Here is an 18,500-nt window from a genome sequence, read left to right on the forward strand (position 1 = left end):
TTTCATACCAAGTTTATTTTTACTTTAGTTCTGGACCCCGGCTGATCCTCTTTGGCGTTACAAAGCTTGGAGATGAGCTGACTGGCATCCATTGGAGCTGGGCCACCTTTGGAAATGAAATTTTAGTTAATCCTTCACAAACATCTGCCTTGAACACAAAGTGAACATTTCAATTTGTTTTTCTTATTGCAGAAAAAACCCTGAAAAAATCTTGCACGTCAAGTTTCACACAAACTCAAATCTTTTGGGTGATTCATGTTTACGTTGGTCCAGGCAGCACGGTGGCGCAGTGGGTTAGCACTGTGGCCTCACGGCGCTGAGGTCCCAGGTTCAATCCCAGCTCTGGGTCACGTGGAGTTTGCACATTCTCCCTGTGTCTGCGTGGGTTTCGCCCCCACAACCCAAAGATGTGCAAGCTGGGTGAATTGGCCGCGCTAAAAGGGGCTGGTTTAGCTCACTTGGCTAAATTGCTGGCTTTTAAAGCAGACCAAGCAGGCCAGCAGCACGGTTCAATTCCCGTACCAGCCTCCCCGGACAGGCGCTGGAATATGGCGACGAGGGGCTTTTCACAGTAACTTCATTGAAGCCGACTCGTGATAAGTGATTTTCATTTTCATTTCATTTTCAAATTGCCCCTTAATTGGAAAAAATGAATTGGGTACTCTAAATTTAAAAAAAAAATGTTTTGAGTTGATCCAATTCAGCACATCAATAGCAGAACTTGTGTCTGTGTGTGTGTGTGTGTGTGGGGGGGGGGGGGGGGGGGGGGGCTTTTAACTGTGACTCTCTGTTCAACTGAACTAAGGTACATGGAAGTTCTTGGCCATTCAGTCAGATGTTGGCAATGGTGAACAACAAAAGCCTCCTCCCCTTACCCACTTCACATATAACCATCGTCATGTTAACAATTAAGCAGGCTAGTACTCCATTGGCTGGAATTTTCCAGCAGCCCTCACCGATGGGATCTTCCAGTCCCCCTGGCTGTGAAACCCACCCCCAGAGGGTGGGTGGTTGTGTGGGCATAAAATGGGAAATGCCATCGACAGCAGGGGGATCAGAAGATCCTGCGCTGGCCAATGGTGGGCTGCCTTCCTATACCGCAACACACACTGCGGGCGGTTGGTGGGGAATTCCGCCCATTGCCAGCAGACCACTAAAGATTCCCTTCCCAACAAACAAAATCCTACTCAAGTTACCTCAATGGTAGAAAACAATTTTCTGGAATAATGGCTGGATGTCTGTATATTCAAAACACACACAAAAAAAAGCTAACAAACAAATGATATTAACAGTACTTAGACAAATTATTATACAAACTGATCGAGAAATTACCTGAAGTACCATCTTCAATAATGCCACACACATTAGCATTTTTTTCACCATCTCCATCAAGTGTTTTTATCCTTTCCTGTAGCTGCAAGCCATTATCAGGTTGCTTTGTGGAAGTATGAGGCGCACCGGACCCTGCTCCAAGCATAGAAGAAATAAAACTTGTGTCAAAGATAAAGGCTAACCACATCTTTTTAAAAATATCCTTCACAATAAAAGATGCTTGGGAGTTGTTTACCAGACATGTCAGAGCTTTCTGTCGTGATAATACAAGGTATGTTCAGCTGGCTGTGTTCAAGGGTTTCACTGGAAAATGGTCCAGGTACAAGATTAGTGCCAAAGCAATGCAGAAATATAGCATTTCAAACTAAAACACCATTAGTAGACGACCAGGTCTTACCTGGGTTGAAGCAGATCATGACTGTCCACTTCCTTACCAGCTGCTGCCTATAAAAGAAAGTGTTTGTATAAAATTTCAATAATCAAAGTTTTAATATCAACAGCCGCGTGTAGCATCTACAGGATGCAGTACAGGAACTCACCAAGGTTTCTTAGGCAGCACCATCCAAATCCACAACTACTACCATCTAGAAGGACAAGAGCAACAGATACCCAAGAACACCACCACCTGGAGGTTCCCCTCAAAGCCACTCACAGCCCGACTTGGAAAAGGATCGCTATTCCTTAACTGTTGTTGCGTCAAAATCCTGGAAACCCCTCACTAACAGCACTGTGGATGTACCTGCACCTCAGGGACTGCAGTGGTTCAAGGAGGCAGCTCACCACCACCTTCTCAAGGGCAACGTGGAATAGGAACACAGGAATTAGGAGCAGAAATAGGCAATTCAGATCTTTGCGCCTGTTCCGCCATTCAATCAGATCATAGCTGATCTCTTCCGGGTCTCAAATCCACCACATTACTGTTCCCGGTTTCTCTTTAACCCATTCTTAAAAATCAGAAATATATCCATCTCCTTCTTGAAACCATTTAATGACTCCGATTGGGACAGTGAGTTCCACAAATTCACCATCCTCTGTAAGAAGTAATTCATCCTCATCCTGGTTCCAAATCTACGGCCTCTTACTCTATCTGTGACCTTTCTAGATTGCCCCACAAGGAGGAACATTTAGTCTATCAATCCCCTTTAGTATTTTATATACCTCGATCAGATCCCCTCTCATCTTTCTAAACTCCAGGTAGCATATGCCCAAACTATTTAATCTCTCCTCATATGTCAATCATTTAATCCCCGGAATCAATCTGGTGAACCTCCTCTGAACTGCCTCCAATGCCACTACATCCTTTCTCAAATAAAGGAGGTGAAAATTGGACACAAAACTCCAGGTGTGGTCTCACCAAAACCCTATACAATTGCAACAACATTTCTCTAATTTTATACTCCAGTCCTTTTGCAATAAATGCTAAAATTCCATTTTTATTTTTTATTACATGCTGTACCTACATGCAGTCTTTCTGCCATTCATGAACAAAGACACCCAGATCCCCCTCTGCCCAGATGCATTTTGAATCTGCTTTCCATTTCGATAACTTGTTTTCAGATCCTTCTGGATCTCGGATGTCAAAAAAGGGCCCCGCGACTTGCATATTTAAAGGCTGAGGCAAATTGTGCTGAATCATGGCTGATCTTCTGCCTCAACTCAACCTTCTCACTCACCGAGGTCAAAAATCTGCTCATCCCAGGACACAAAATCTGGAAAATTCCCGTATCCGGCACAGACCCAGTCCCCGAGCTTCCTGGATATGGAGTCCAGTACTTGCCTTCAACGCTGGAATATCCATAGCCTCGAGGGTAGTGAATTCCAAATATTCACAGCTGCTGGAGTGACAAAATCTCTCTTCACCTCCAGTCTTAAATCGACGAATACTTACCCTGTGTGTTCTACATTCCCCAAGCAGAGGGGACCTCTCGGTCCACCAATCTTGTATGTTTCAATGAGATCGCCTCACATTCTAAGCTCCAGAGAGCATAGATCCAATTTTGCCCAGGTCTCATCGGAAGACAACTCTCTCAAACCAGGAACCAATATGGTGAATTCACTATCCTGCTTCCTGGGCAAGTATATACTTCCTTTGATATAGAAACCAAAACGGCATACAGTACTGCAGGTGTGGTCTCAACAAAGCCCGATATAATTACAGCAAGATTTCCGATGATTGCACTCCAATTCTTTTGTATGACAGCCCCACATGCTATTTTCCATCTTCATTTCTTGCTGTGCCTGTGTGCCAACTCGGTGCTCTTTGTACAAGTAAACCCAAGTCACTCTGTCAAAGCTTGTAGATGTTGAGGCTCAGGGATTATTCTGCTTCCCTATTCACACTATCAAAGAGAATCACCTCATACTTGCCCACATTATTCTCCATTTGCCACCATCTCCATGCTGTTGAATCGTTCCGTCTTAATTCACTAAAATCTCCGCATTAACTTTTAGGGAACACAAGCATTGACTCTCGCTAGCCCATGTCCAAGCTCAGCAGGAGCCTGCAACCAGAAGAGGCAAAAGAAAAAAAAAAAAGAGAGAATACATGTGGGAATAATTAAAATTAGGGATGTTCAAAAGGCAACTATTTTGTTAGGTTGGAGGAGGTTACAGAGGTAGTGAGGGGTGAGCCTTTTGTGAGTTTTGAAAACAAGGATGGAAATGATCCGGGAGCTACTGTAGGTTAGCGAGCACCAAGGGTGAAAGGGGAATGGCATGGCTATTGTTACATGTCACCGTACAGGCAGAAGGGCTTTGGATGATCTCAGAATTTATGGATGGTGTAATTTGAGACCAGCCAGGGGAGTGTTGGAAGAGTCAAATCTACAGGTAATGAAGGAATGGATGAGAATTTCAGCTGAGCAGAGACAGGAACATAATTTGGAGGTGGGAATAGACAGCCTTAGTGATGGTGTGAATTATGTTGGAGGCTCACCTCAAGTTTAAATGTGACACCAAGTGGGACCTTCCCTATAGAATTTTACCCCAAGTGTTAACGAGCCCAGATGGTGTCATCTTGGATCAAACCCTTATTTTGAAAAAAAAAACCTCATTCCATATGGTTATTTCCCCACTCTCCGTGCAACTGAATTCTTAATTCAGGCACAATGCCGTCCAGTTCTCTCCATTCCTTTCCCAAATGTCATACCCTTGGATTTATTTCTTCAATGCTCCTGAAGAATCAAACTATTACTGCGACCCAGAGGTACTGGTTCTCTGTCACGGTGCCTCACAGATCCATTCGTCATTTGTGAGCTGGGTTACAGTATTACATTTAATAAATTAAGCAACTTTGCCACGACATGCCCAAGCTTTGCTTTGGCCAGTTTCCAAAACCCACATTTTTCAACATGGTTCAATAAGTAACTGGCAGGTTTTTTCTCTCTTCCTCTTTCAGGCAGCTGTGCATCAGTGTGGGCAGCACTTTCACCTCGGGACCAGGAGGGTGCAGGTTCACAACCAGACACTCAAGTTCATAATCCAAGACAGTGCTGCACTGCATTATTGAAGATATCAGGCTGTACTTTAACCAGTCCTCGAGAAATGGCCTGGGAGGCAGAAGGGCTAGTAACAAAATGGCAGCAAAAGGCATCGCGAGAGAGTTTGAGGCCTTGCTGCCACCACCGGGTATTGTCAACACCAGGAAGAGCAGCGGCACAATTAATCAACCATTTGCCACCACTTCTTGCCCCCTACGGCCATTTTACTGGTGTTGGGATGGGCCCCAGTCAAGGGGCCTTCCTTAAGGACTGCTTCATGGTTCACCCATACCCCTTAGTTCCGAGATTCCAAACATCAGTCTTGCGTTTGACAACCCGTTGAGTAATTTCTTCTCATCTCAGTCCCAAATGATCAGGCCCCTTATCCTGACACCGTGGCTCCTGTGTCTTAGATTCCCCGTTCATAGAATCCCTATAGTACAGAATGAGGACATTTGGCTCATCAAGTCCGCACCGGCGCTTGGAAAGAGCACCATACTTAAGCCCACACCTCCACCCTATCTCCGTAACCCAGTAATCTGACCTAACCTTTTGGACACTAAGGGGCAATTTAGCACGGCCAATCCACGTAACCTGCACATCATTGGACTGTGGGAGGAAACCAGAGGACATGGAGGAAACCCACGCAGACATGGGGAGAACGTACAAACTCCACACAGTCGCCCGAGGTTGGAATTAAACCCTGGTTCCTGGAGCTGTAAGGCATTAGTGCTAACCACAGCCACCGTGATCAACAGAAATAATCACCCAGCGTCCACCCTATCAAGCCCTACCACCCCAGAATTTTTTTATTTTTTTATTTTTAAAGAAAGGCTTTTTCCAATTAACGGACAATTTAGCATGGCCAATTCACCTACCCTGTACCTCTTTGGATTGTGGGGTGAGACTCACGCAGACACAGAGAGAATATGCAAACTCCACACGGACAGTGACCAGGGGCCGGGATCAAACCCGGCTCCTCGGCGCCGTGAGGCAGCAGTGCTAACCACTGCACCACCGAGCTGCCCAACCTCCCACAAAATTCTGCAGTCAATGAGGTCGCCTCTCATCCTCCTAAACTTCAGAGAATACAATTTACTCAGCTGCTCGTTATCGGACAACCCCCTCAACCCAGAGACCAACTGGGTACACCTTCGTCTCAGACACAGACTCGGAGTGGAGCCTTGTGGCAAGAAAACACAGGTTTTGTGAATGTTTTTGCAAAAGTAAAATTGTCCCAACACATTTTCACATGTCTCTGGGTTACTGAATGTGCTCACATATGGTTGGTTTGTGGAGGGAGGGGGGGGGGGGGGGGGGGAAGAGAAGAGAAGAGAGACAAATCCTGCCTTACTTAAAAACCCATGAGACATTTCCAAACTAGTTTACTTCTGCCTTGTTGAAACAAAGCTGCAGATTTCCATCTCCAGAGTGGATTCTGTTCTCTCTGTCTTGTTCTCCAGTTTGGCCCTGACTCAATCCATTCCCATTGTCCTTACCGATGGGTCGCTACATGAATTATTTTGAGTGTCTTTGAGTGACAACTTTCAGCTGTGTTTCCTGCTACGCTACCGTTCGATACTAATGTCATGTGAACCACCCAGACCTCTGACAGAGTTAGAACAGAGTCTGCAGTTGAAATCTCCAGTAAAATTGATGCCACTTCAAGAAGGAACGTGAAGAGAGAAGACACACTAACCTTATCCAGACGTTCTCCACTCATACCAGGAACAGAAAACGCTTCTTCGGCCTGGATGTCAACTGTATGTAACTCGCACCTGCCAGCAGATTAAATTGCCAATCATTTGCATCTCTTAACAAATAGTGCGCCTGGTATTACTGCAGATGACCATCAATACTGTTAGTGCATTGAATTGTGACATGAACTCAAAGAGGTGTCATTGTACAATACAAAGCAGATGAACAAATTGGAATGGAAATTAGCACAACCACGGAAAGCACAAAAAAAGTAATTATTCACTTGTGCTCCTTTCGATTTTGCATTGCAAATTTGCTGCTCGATAAGCAATGTGCGAGATCTGAAACAGGGCGTCAAAAACACTTCCAGTTTCGTTGGTGCAGCTTGCTCCTGGGGAGTAATATTTAGCAACATGTAGGAGGCTACAGCTTATGATTCACAATACAACTTCCACTTTATTGTTGCCCTAGACCATTGGCAGGGTCCGAGTGGATAGCGCCAAAGATAGCACTGGCAGAGGTCAAAAGGTCAATCATGGATTCCATTTTTCTAAGCCAAGCATTTGGTGATGGCGGGTGCTGTGGCCAGTGGGCCGGCTGGATCCGCTTTTCCCACATTAAAGGAGTACATTAAGACTGTGCTGAGGAGGCAACAAGTACCGAGTTCCATTGAACCTTGGAGTTCTCGGTTTGGGTGCATACCTGGGTCGAAAATGTGCACAGGCTAATTTTTAGTCGGAAAGGTTCATTCTCTGCAGCTTTATTGGGCTGCCAGATTGGACTTTGTTCGCCACTTCCACTGACAGTGTGAACTTCAACAATATTTACCAGTGGTAAGCCTTTATTTTAATGCTCGACAAGGAATTACTGCTATAAACGCCTCCAATATTCAAATGGATTTCACCAAAGCCTTTGACAAGGTCCCACATGGGAGACTTCTAAAAGCAAATGCACATGGGATACAGGGCAACTTAAGGTGGATTCAAAATTGGCTCAGTTGTAGGAGACAGACAGCTGCTTTAGTGACTGGAAGACAGTGTCCAGTGACATACCATAGGGACATGTGCTGGCTCCCCTATTAATCATCATTTAGATAAACAATATAAATGACTATGTGGGGGGTAGGATCAGTAAGTTTGCGGATGACACATAGATTGGCTGAGGGGTTAACAGTGAAGTTGAGTGTCTTGGGTTACAGGAAGATATAGATGGGATGGTCAAATGGGTAGAAGAGTGGCAGATGGAATTTAATCCTGAAAAGTGTGAGGTGATACATATTGGAAGGAGTAATGTGACAAGGACGTAGTCAATGAAAGGCATGACACTGGGAAGGTCCATAGAACAAATGGACATTGGCATGTTTGATCATAGATCTCTGAAGGCAGAAGGGCGGGTTAATAGGGTGGTGAAAAAGGCATATGGGACACTTGCATTTCTGAATTGAGGAATAGATTACAAAAGTTGGGAGGTCATGTTGGAGTTGTATAGAACTTTGGTGAGGCCACAGTTGGAGTACTATGTGCAATTTGATCACCACATTATAGGAAGGATATGGCTGCACTGGAGAGGGTGCAGAGGCGATTCATTAGGATGTTGCCTAGGGTGGAACATTTATGTTATGAAGAGAGGATAGTCTGGTGCTATTTTTGCTGGAGCAGAGTAGATGGAGGAGCAACCTGATCAAGGTGTACAAGATTATGAGGAGCGTGGACAGGGTGGATAGGGAGAAGCTGGTCTCTTAGTTGAAGGGTCAGTTACGAGGGGACACAAGTTCAAGGTGAGGGGCAGGAGGTTTGGCGGGGGGGGGGGGGGGGGGGGGTGGATTTGAGGAAAAACATTTTTACCCAGAAGGTTAAAAAGTACCAGCCTCCCCGAACAGGTGTCGGAATGTGGCAACTAGGGGCTTTTCACAGTAACTTCATTTGAAGCCTACTTGTGACAATCAGCGATTTTCATTTCATTTCAAGGTGGCGATGGTCTGGAATGCACTGCCTGGGAGAGTGGTAGAGGCAGGTTGCCTCACATCCTTTAAAAAGTACCTGGATAAGTACTTGGCATGCCATAACATTCAAGGCTATGGGCCAAGTGCTGGAAAATGGGATTAAATAGACAGGTCGGGTGCTTTTTTCATGTGTCAGTGCAGACTCAATGGGCCGAAGGCCTCTTCTGCATTGTGTTATTCTGTGATTCTGATCCTGGGAAATCAAATTTTAATTGGATTATCAGTTTTCAACCTGAATCACAATCACGAGAAAAACTCATTCATGGGACATGGGCATTGCTTACAAGGCCAACATTTAATGACCATTCTCAACTGTCCATCAGGTGGTGGTTGTGGTGACGGTTTGCCTTCGCGAACAGCTGCAGCCCTGGTGTAGGTATACCCACAGAGCTGTTAGGGAGTGTGTTCTAGGAGCATTTTGACTCAGCAAGTGAAGGAATGCCCGAGATGCATCTAAAACAGGATGGTGATTCAGAACATAGAACAGTACAGCACAGTACAGGCCATTCGGCCCACGATGTGTCGACCATTTATCCTAATCCAAGATCAACTTAACCTACACTCCTTCAATTTATTGCTGTCCATGTGCCTGTCCAAGAGTCGCTTAAATGTCCCTAATGACTCTGATTCCACCACCTCTGCTGGCAGTGCATTCCACACACACACCACTATGTAAAGAACCTACCTCTGACATCTCCCCTGTACCTTCCTCCAATTACCTTTAAAATTATGTCCCCTTGTGACAGCCATTTCCGCCCTGGAGAAAAGTCTCTGTCAATCCACTCTAGCCATGCCTCTCATCACCTTGTATACCTCTATCAAGTCACCTCTCTTCCTTCTTCGCTCCAGTGAGAAAAGCACGACCTCCCTCAACCTTTCTTCATAAGACATGCCCTCCAGTTCAGGCAGCATCCTAGTAAATCTCCTCTGCACCCTCTCCAAAGCATCCACATCCTTCCTATAATGAGGTGACCAGAACTGGACACAATATTCCAAGTGTGGTCTAACCAGGGTTTTATAAAGCTGCAGCATTAAACTCAATCCCCCTGTTACTGAAAGCCAACACAACATGCGCCTTCTTAACAACCCTATCAACCTGGGTGGTAACTTTGAGGGATCCATGTACGTGGACCCTCAAGATCCCCCTGTTCTTCTACACTTCCAAGAATCTTGCCTGTATTCAGCATTCAAATTCGACCTTGCCAAATGAATCACTTCACATTTATCAAGGTTGAACTCCATCTACCACTTCTCAGCCCAGCTCTGTCAATGTCCTGTTGTAACCTGCAATACCCCTTGACACTCTCTTCAACTCCACCAACCTTCGTGTTATCGGCAAACTTACTAACCCACCCTTCCACTTCCTCATCCAAGTCATTTATAAAAACCACAAAGAGCAGAGGTCCCAGAACAGATCCCTGCGGGACACCACTGGTCACCGACCTCCATGCGGAATATTTGCCATCCACTACCACTCACCGTCTTCTTTTGGCCAGCCAATTCTGTATCCAGACAGCCAAATTTCCCTGTATCCCATGCCCCCTGACCTTCTGAATGAGACTACCATGGGGAACCTTATCAAATGCCTTACTGAAATCCATATACACCACATTCACAGCCCGACCTCCATCAATGTGTCTCGTCACATCCTCAAAGAATTCAATGAGGCTTGTGAGGCATGACCTGCCCCTCACAAAGCCATAATTATTGATCTAATGACTGTCTGATCTTGGATTTAAACCAGAATTTTAATCCCAAGTGACAAAAGAGTTGGCAATTGGATAGTTACCTAAACTGGCCGCCAAGTAGCTCATCATTTGCTGAAGTCATTGGCTTTCGATGCTCTATGGTGTTGGAGTTTGAGTAAAAGCCGGAACAATTCTGGAAGCCCGAGACTGGATAAAAGCACTCCAACATTAAGGCATCTATTAAGAAAACCACACAATCTGAACGTTACAATTTAAATCCGTTAAACTCTATGCACATAATCCTAGAAGGCAGCATTTTCCAAACTGGAGGGTCACCGCCCCCTAATTGTGGTCTCCAAGGTAGGATGTCACAGCTCAGTCATCGGAAGTTAACCTTCCCGCTTTAGGACATCTCCCCTGTTTGGCTCTCTGCCTACGTTTTTGTTAAAAATTATTAGGTCAGTGGCAAAAGTATCCAAGCACAATATGTAACTAATATTAGGATGCATAGACTAGTTCAGCAAAAAGAAATGTTTGAAGTGAGGTGAAGAGTTTTGTTTTACCCTATTGGCTACTGAAATAGGAACAATGATAGGCTATTTCACCATTCAATTAGTCCACGGTTGGAATGTTTCAATGTAGTTTAAAATCGATGATGGGGAAATAAAAGGACACAAATGTATGATGAAAAGGGCATTCAGTAGTAGGCATACCTTCGACATGCAGTTTTAACTTAACGCTATCACAATTGCACTTCCTTGAGGCATTCAACGTCTGGTTGATGCCTACAACTACAATGCTGAAAAAAAAGTTTTTTAAAGAATTAAGAGCTTCCATCTCATTGAGAGGGTTAACATCCAACAATCGGCCCTGAAAACTCTGCTCACACTTTGACAGCTGTGACAAATATCACCACAGCAGCTAAGACAATGCACAAGATTCTAAAGCGATCAATAACATTCTAAAAAGTCAATTCACTCCATCTTTGGCAAAACACAAATCAGTTCTTCATTGGACCACATCATGTTGGTGTACCAGATTTAGTTGAAATCCATACATTAGATTTTGAGATATATTATTTATAAATGGACTAACAAACAGGGAAGATGACACAACATCAGCCCACCTCCACTGGCAGAGTTAATAATCAAACACAATTAAGTGGAGGCTGCAAAATCATTTTTGCATGTAGAGGGTGAAACCCATTGGCAAAGCAGAGTCAACAGATTTGAGATCATTTTGAGCAACTGCCTTAATTCAAAGGGAAATAGAAGAGTCTGGGAGAAAATGCAAAAGTGAGATTACACTTGGCTCCTCAGAGAAATACACACCAGCACTAATTTACTGGACAGAATTATACCAGTTCTGCCCGGTTCCATTATGGAACTCAACTACTTCAGGCTTCTCAGGAAAGGCCAACACAGTTTGGGCTCCCTCCCCTTCCTAATGACGTACTTACACAAGCACGTTCCTGGCCAACCCAGTCCGACAAAATTGCAAACCCATTTTGAAACACTAATCCAAGACAAATTTCCATTCAGGGGAATCTTAATTGTCCAGGCCTAAGTCAACAATGATGCATTTCCATTGTTGTGAATATGTTACCATTGTCACTGAAGTGAGGAGAGATATTGTGTTCGCCCATTTGTTAGTCAGTTTGCCTATAAACAGTATATCTCAAAAACAGACGGATTATAAGTAAGCAAAGTTGCCATAGTCCCAGATGACCATAGGCTGCTTTCTCCTTTGAGGATAAGGTATGGCCCAAGGTAGAACTGATTAGTTTCTGTGATGACCCAGATCCAGGAATTATGCTTAAGGATCCATTAACATTGAGAGATGGGATGGGCCAACCTTTTCTTAAGAATAGTGTTGATGTTTTAGAAAGTTGTGCATCGTTGTGAGATTGTAAGAATTTCAGACATATTGTATTATATGTATTTGGTGCAGCAAGGGTTAAAAGCCTGGTTTAGTGTGTGTGACTGCTGCAGACATGGTTTTAGAAATCCAAGGTTTGAGAGAATTAGGCCTTTTGGAGATAGATGTGCAATTAAAGCATCATAAAGGTTTGGGTTAATGGACTTTAGTTTATACAAAAAGGGTTCCCTGGGTAGTAGATAATTAGAGTGAAAGGGTGGAATTCTCCATTTCTGAGACTAAGTGTTGATGCCAATGCAGGATTTGTGTACTTTCACAACAGAAAAATTGGTGCCACACCTGGAACACAATTGATTCCAATGAAAAACAGTGCGGGATTCACCGGGTCCGTAATTGACTCTCGGGAGGATGACAAGTTGCAGCCGCACATACACATTACTCTCCCCACACACACTTATCCCAGTCAACAAGATGGCACTGGTTGTGCTGGAGTTCGCCCACACAGTTGATGCATCGGCTGGGGCCAGAGGGCACCCGCAAATGACCCGTGGCATTAAGTTCTAAGTGGGCTGCTCGCAATGTGTGCAGCTGCATGGCTGCCATGCTGACTGCAGCAATGGTGTTTAGTGCTCATCCACGCCGACCCCACAGCCCACCTCCTGGCCACCCCCCACTGCTCCCCCCCCCCCCACCCCGAGGTGCTGCAGCATTGTGATTTGGCATCAAATTGCCGCAATTTCGGCGTCAGAACAGATTCTCCGCCAAAATCGCCTTTCCCGATTTTGGTGTCGGCTAACTGAAAATCCCACCCATTGTGTTTAGTTTTAGCAAGGTGATGTAGTTAATGAGAGGAGCCAGGGGCTGAAGCAGTTTCTGCAGTTTAAAAAGGTTAGTTTTAGATTGGGATGGGTCCAGAGAGGCAGTGGCTCTCAATACAGTGAGGTTAGCCGTTTCTGTCAAAGTAGTTCAATTAAATATCTGACTGGGGTCATACCAGAAGCAGCCAATCTCAAGAAATAAGTTAAAGATTTGCCTGTGAATAGGATGGGAGCAATTTCAAAGGCTGGCAGTTTAAACAGCAATTGAGACATATAATAATCTGCAGCTGGCTCCTGAAGGATCTCCCTCTCTCAATTGATTTATCCAAGACATCTGTTTACAGCAAGTATTCCCAAGTCTGCTCACCGTACTGAAAAGTGGATCGTGACCCGAGATGGGTTTGAGTGGAGATAAAGACAGCAGTTTAGAGTTAGTGTTTCAAGTTATCGTTAAACATTGTTTAATGGATAATTGCAAGCCATTTTCTTGTGTGACGTGAAATTTATTTATTCCTGTGTTAGTAATGTTTCCTTTAATATACCATATCCCTATTTGGAATCACTTCTGGAGCGAAGTTCCTCACAGTCCTACAAAATTAAATTAAATATTGGGGTTTCTGTCTAGTACCCGGGCAACTGTAGGGTTCTGGTCCAGGATTAGAATATGTGGAAAACAGGTGAAATTTAGAACGGAGTGTATACTTGGGAGTTAGGTGAGGAGGGGAAGGATGTGTTTCCTTCATCTTGATTTTATTACTTGGTTCTTATAGGGAAAGAAGCTAGTTTGGTGAGTATGTGGTAAGTGATTAAGACCTATTCCATTTCTAAATGTTTAGGAACTAGTGGTAAGTTAATGCTAAAATTATAATTAATGGAATAATATAATTTAGTCAATTAAAACACTTTAAGGATGGCAGGACAGGTGATGTGTCAAGGCTGCAGCATGTGGGAGCTACTGGATGCCTACGTGATCCAGAAGGAATGTATCTAAATGTTTGCTGCTTGACGATCTTCGGCTCAAAGTCATTGAGCTGTGAAGGCGGAGCTACAGACACTGACTTATCAGGGAGGAATAAACTTACCCAGATGCTTTGTACCAAGAAGCAGTCACACTTCCATCTCCAAAAAGCCTAGCTGTATTTCAAACCAGGATAAGATCATCTGGTTTGGTCAGTAATCAGGAACAGGAAATTATGACTATAAGTGGAGGAGATAAAAAGATCCAGAGAGAAAGAATGCAGCTTTTATAATTGTCCAACAGGTTTGAGGTTCTCAGATTATTGGGAATGGAGTGAGAGCTGAAGGGTGGATGAGCTAAGTGGGCACCTTGCTACCGGACGCCATTCAAGAAGGGGGGCAGCTAAAAGCCAATGTAGTGGTAAGTAGGGGAATCAGAGGGATTGACACTGCTCTCTGCAACAACAAAAAAAAACGAGTTGCAGTTACAATGAGATCAACCATGGTTTTATTAAATGGCGGACCGGTCCAAGTGGCTATTCCTGATCCTAATTCATATGTTGATATGCCTCAGCTGTTTGTCAAAATTGGTCACAGCTGTCAAAATGTGAGCAGAATTTTGAGAGCAGATTGTTGGATGCGGATTGACCAAAAGTCTCAAGTTGTATGGGAACTTTTAAAAAGGTTTATTTTGTCAAGCTTTGCAGTTAGAGTGCAAACTAGGCAGGGAAAAGCCTCAGTTACATAACTCTACTAAGGCTGCGTTGGCACAGAAATAGGACTTCTTCACTTGTTAACTAACGTATCAATTCAAGGCTAGATTTGACATATGTAACAAATGTCCAGCCACAGCATTTTAAGGGCGAATTCTTTACAGACATCCAGAAATCTGATGACAATGATTCGGAATTAAGATGGACATTCTAGTGCACTCATGAAGGCATGCTGCATTGCGAAATGCTAAAAACCAATCCCTCAATAACCACAACGCAGATTTGTTTTAAAATAAAAATTTGCAAATTGCATAGGTTTCCCTGCATTCTGTAGTCATATTAGACAAGAACCTAACTAACATGCTTGGGACAAGTCGAATTTCAAACAATAGTACATCCATACTTAAATTTCCACTGATGACAATTTACAGTTTAAGTTCTGGTGTTAACCATGCTTACCTAGCAATGGTGTGCAAGTGTATGTGGTTATTGACTTATGGCTCTTCCATTGTTGAATACATGGTAGTGAATTTTGTGGAGCTTGACTCTGTTCTTCACATTGAACAACTTCTGGCCACAGTTCTTTGCAGCAACCTCTTGTCTGTTTGAAGGTGAGAATCATATCATTACTCAAAATACTCACACCACCAGCAATACGCATCCCTCGGATCACCACTATCCAGGACAATCATAGCAATGTTGTGCGAACACCACCACCTCCAGGTTCCTCACAATGCCCAGTTAGACATATATTGCACCCGAATTATTGTTGGACTTGGGCCACCATTGGGATTCCCTACCATCTCCACAAGAGAAGACTCAACAACATCACCACTTGTCTGCTAATTGTATATTAATGATTCAATTGTATGCAGATGTTAGACATTAACTGGGGATAACTTGCGCTCCTAATGAATTGGAAAGAAACTGAAACTGGGGTTTTGGATTAGAGGTATATGCTTGCAATATGCATTCTGCAAATAAATGCATCTTGAAATGCATAAAGATTGGCTCCAGTTCTATCCTTCACCTTTGGGCTTTCTGGAATATAATCGCCCCTTGGGCAATTGCGCAACAATCATGCACCTTTCCAGAGATGCCAACATGCAGAGAATGCAAAAACAACCCTCAAATCTCAGATTTTATTTTCAGTTATTGTATTTTGCAATTGATATTTAATGGAGACACTTAAAATGGTTGTTAGATCAAAATAACAGATATCGCAACAGAAATCAAAACACTATCAATTAGCTTGTTGATGGAACTGGGTCATAAAATGAATTTCATGTTGATTAGGACCATCAAGTTCTTAAAGGAGTGAAGGAGGAATAAATTATATCTGGAGAACTGATCTTCTTTCAGTACACCATCCCACATACATGCTAAATAGGAACTGACTCTGCTGACAATTAGAAGCACAGACAAGAAGCAGAACTAAGAAATTCAAAACAAAGCAAAAACAGGCACTCCATCTACTGCACACATACATTAGAATCTTGCAGCTGTTTAAGATTTACAACATAATAACAACACAGAGAAATTAAATTGTAAGCTAAAACATATCCCTCTTTCAAACTCCCACTAACAAGTTTGCGTTCAGGCAAGGGCTAGTTACAACATTCCAAGGGTGGTGGATAAATAGTGGCATAGTGGTAATATCACTGAACTAATGGCTCAGGGTACTGCTTTGCGGACATGGGTTCAAGTCCCATCATGGCACCTGGTGGAATTTAAAAAGTCAATTATTAAATCTGGAATATACTATCATCCACTATCATGGATTGTTGTAAAGAACCGCTGGTTCACAAATGTTTCTTTCCAGGAGGAAACCTGCCGTCCTTACCGGTCTATCCTACATATGATCCCAGACTGCAGCAATGCGGTTGATTCTCAACTATCCTCTGAAATATTAAGTTCAAGGGCAGTTAAGGGTGGGCAACAAATGCTGGCCTAGCCAGCGACACCCACATCCCATGAAAGAATAATTTCTTCCTGTTTTTCGGACTTTGCCGAACTTACAGACCTGCAGATAATAGCAAATTATAGCAGATGCTGGAATCTGAAGCAGAAGCACAAAACAGTGGTCCATCTCAACAGGTCTGACAGTATCTTCAGAGAGAGAAGGGAGCTAACATTGCATGACTCTTTGTCAAAGCTGGAGGCTTAACCTAAAATGGAATCACTGTCAAATTAAATATGGGGAATGATTGAAGGTAATTATGATGCAATACCAAGGTGACCCAAGGGCTGTTCCTGTCCAAGCCAAACTCTGAAAGCAGCTTCTTTAAAAGTCAACCATCTAGGGAGGGAATGATTCTCGAAAACATCAATAAACTGGCAGAATGAGCGTGCGTCACAGGTGAATTCAGTATCAATACCTGTGAGGTGATACATTTTGGGAGAAGGAATCAGGAAGCCATATTGGAAATTAAAAGGCTGGGTGGATGGTGGCTCAGGGGTTAGCACTGCTGCCTCATGGTGCCGAGGACCCGAGTTCGTTCCCGGCCTCAGGTCACTGTCCATGTGGAGGTTGCACATTCTCCCCGTGTTTATGTGGGTCTCACCCCCATAACCCAAAGATGTGCAGGGTAGGTGGATTGGCCATGCTAAATTGCCTCTTCATTGGAGCTATGGGATCTAGGGGTACACATTCAACCATCATTAAAATCAGCAACTCCGGTTAATGTCATTAAAACTGCAAATCAATACGGGGATTTCTAGTGGAACAGAAATGAAAATAGAGAAGTTGAATAGAACAATTGTTAGGCCGTACCCAAGAATATGTTACACAGTTTTGATCTCCATACTTTAAAAGGTATATAGAGACACAGGAGAGAAGTTCAGGAACATATATAGAAGCATTTAAGTTAGATAAACAGACGAGGGAGGAAGAAAGGGAAGGATATATTGATGGAGTTGGATAAAATGGGGTGTGAGGTGGCTTGTGTGGAGGATAAACCACACGGAGGACCCATTGGGCCTAACACCCTGTTTCTGTGCCATAAATACAGTACTATGTAAATGTTCATGTAAACCGTCAGACAGAGCTTCAGCTGTCCAAATGAAACTAAAAGAAAACCTGATATAGTTTACAGATTTCACTGTACTGAAGAAGAAACAGAATGTGGTAGCAGCATTTTGTGCGGTGCTCTGTAAAGTAATACCAGATGTCTTGTCGGACCATTTTGCACAATCTTCTGGCATTTTCCAATTATAGGAATTGCACGGACTCTACTACCTCCTAATGTGTTCTGGCATCACAATGGTCATTGACCCGATTTCAGATTCGGGCTGCAATTATTTATTTATATTTAAATACAGAGTACCAAATATTTTTTTTCCAATTAAGGGGTAATTTAGTGTGGCCAATCCACCTAACCTGCACATCTTTGGGTTGTGGGGGTGAAACCCACACAGACACGGGGAGAATGTGCAAACTCCACATGGACTGTGACCCGGGGTCGGGATCGAACCCGGGTCCTCTACGCCGTAGGCAGCAGTGCTAACCACTATGCCACTGTGCCATCCGCGGACTTCAATTATAACTGCAATGTGAATGCAAAGTGAAAACACTTGGTAAACACTACACTGATGCACATTAGGCACAATTCAGGTATAAGGGTAAAATATTTTGGAAAGGAATATAAATTGATAATAAGAGTTAAACAAGGCAGGAAGGATACATCCCGAATGAGCCTCCCAGACAAGTGCAGTTTTAGCAGCACTCAAGGAGGCCATAGAGGACAAAATAACACTGGATCAGCATTCCAACCATTACCTTAAACGTCCCCGTTTCCCTCCACCACCAACACAGTGTCAGCAATGTGTATCATCTACAAGTCACTGCATGAACTCAATGATGCTTTGACAGCACCTTCGAAATCCGCCGCTTTGACCACATAGAAGGATATGGGAAGCAAATGTATGGGAACACC

The 18,500-nt window shown here is 43.6% G+C and overlaps 1 protein-coding gene across 3 annotated transcripts in view; it reads right to left on the minus strand.

Moving 5' to 3' along the window:
* LOC119973262 (lymphoid-restricted membrane protein) overlaps positions 1-18,500 on the minus strand; it is a 227,807-nt gene that overhangs the window by 70,534 nt on the left and 138,773 nt on the right. For all 3 annotated transcript variants that reach the window (XM_038811012.1, XM_038811011.1, XM_038811010.1), the window contains exons 21-27: positions 15,025-15,166; positions 10,301-10,436; positions 6,511-6,589; positions 1,730-1,776; positions 1,568-1,635; positions 1,333-1,464; positions 9-106 (exon numbers count right to left, since the gene is read on the minus strand). In XM_038811012.1, the coding sequence (XP_038666940.1) occupies positions 9-106; positions 1,333-1,464; positions 1,568-1,635; positions 1,730-1,776; positions 6,511-6,589; positions 10,301-10,436; positions 15,025-15,166 (702 nt within the window). The remainder of the gene's footprint in view (positions 1-8; positions 107-1,332; positions 1,465-1,567; positions 1,636-1,729; positions 1,777-6,510; positions 6,590-10,300; positions 10,437-15,024; positions 15,167-18,500) is intronic.

The sequence above is a fragment of the Scyliorhinus canicula genome, chromosome 11 (assembly GCF_902713615.1).
Source record: "Scyliorhinus canicula chromosome 11, sScyCan1.1, whole genome shotgun sequence".
Taxonomy (NCBI): domain Eukaryota; kingdom Metazoa; phylum Chordata; class Chondrichthyes; order Carcharhiniformes; family Scyliorhinidae; genus Scyliorhinus; species Scyliorhinus canicula.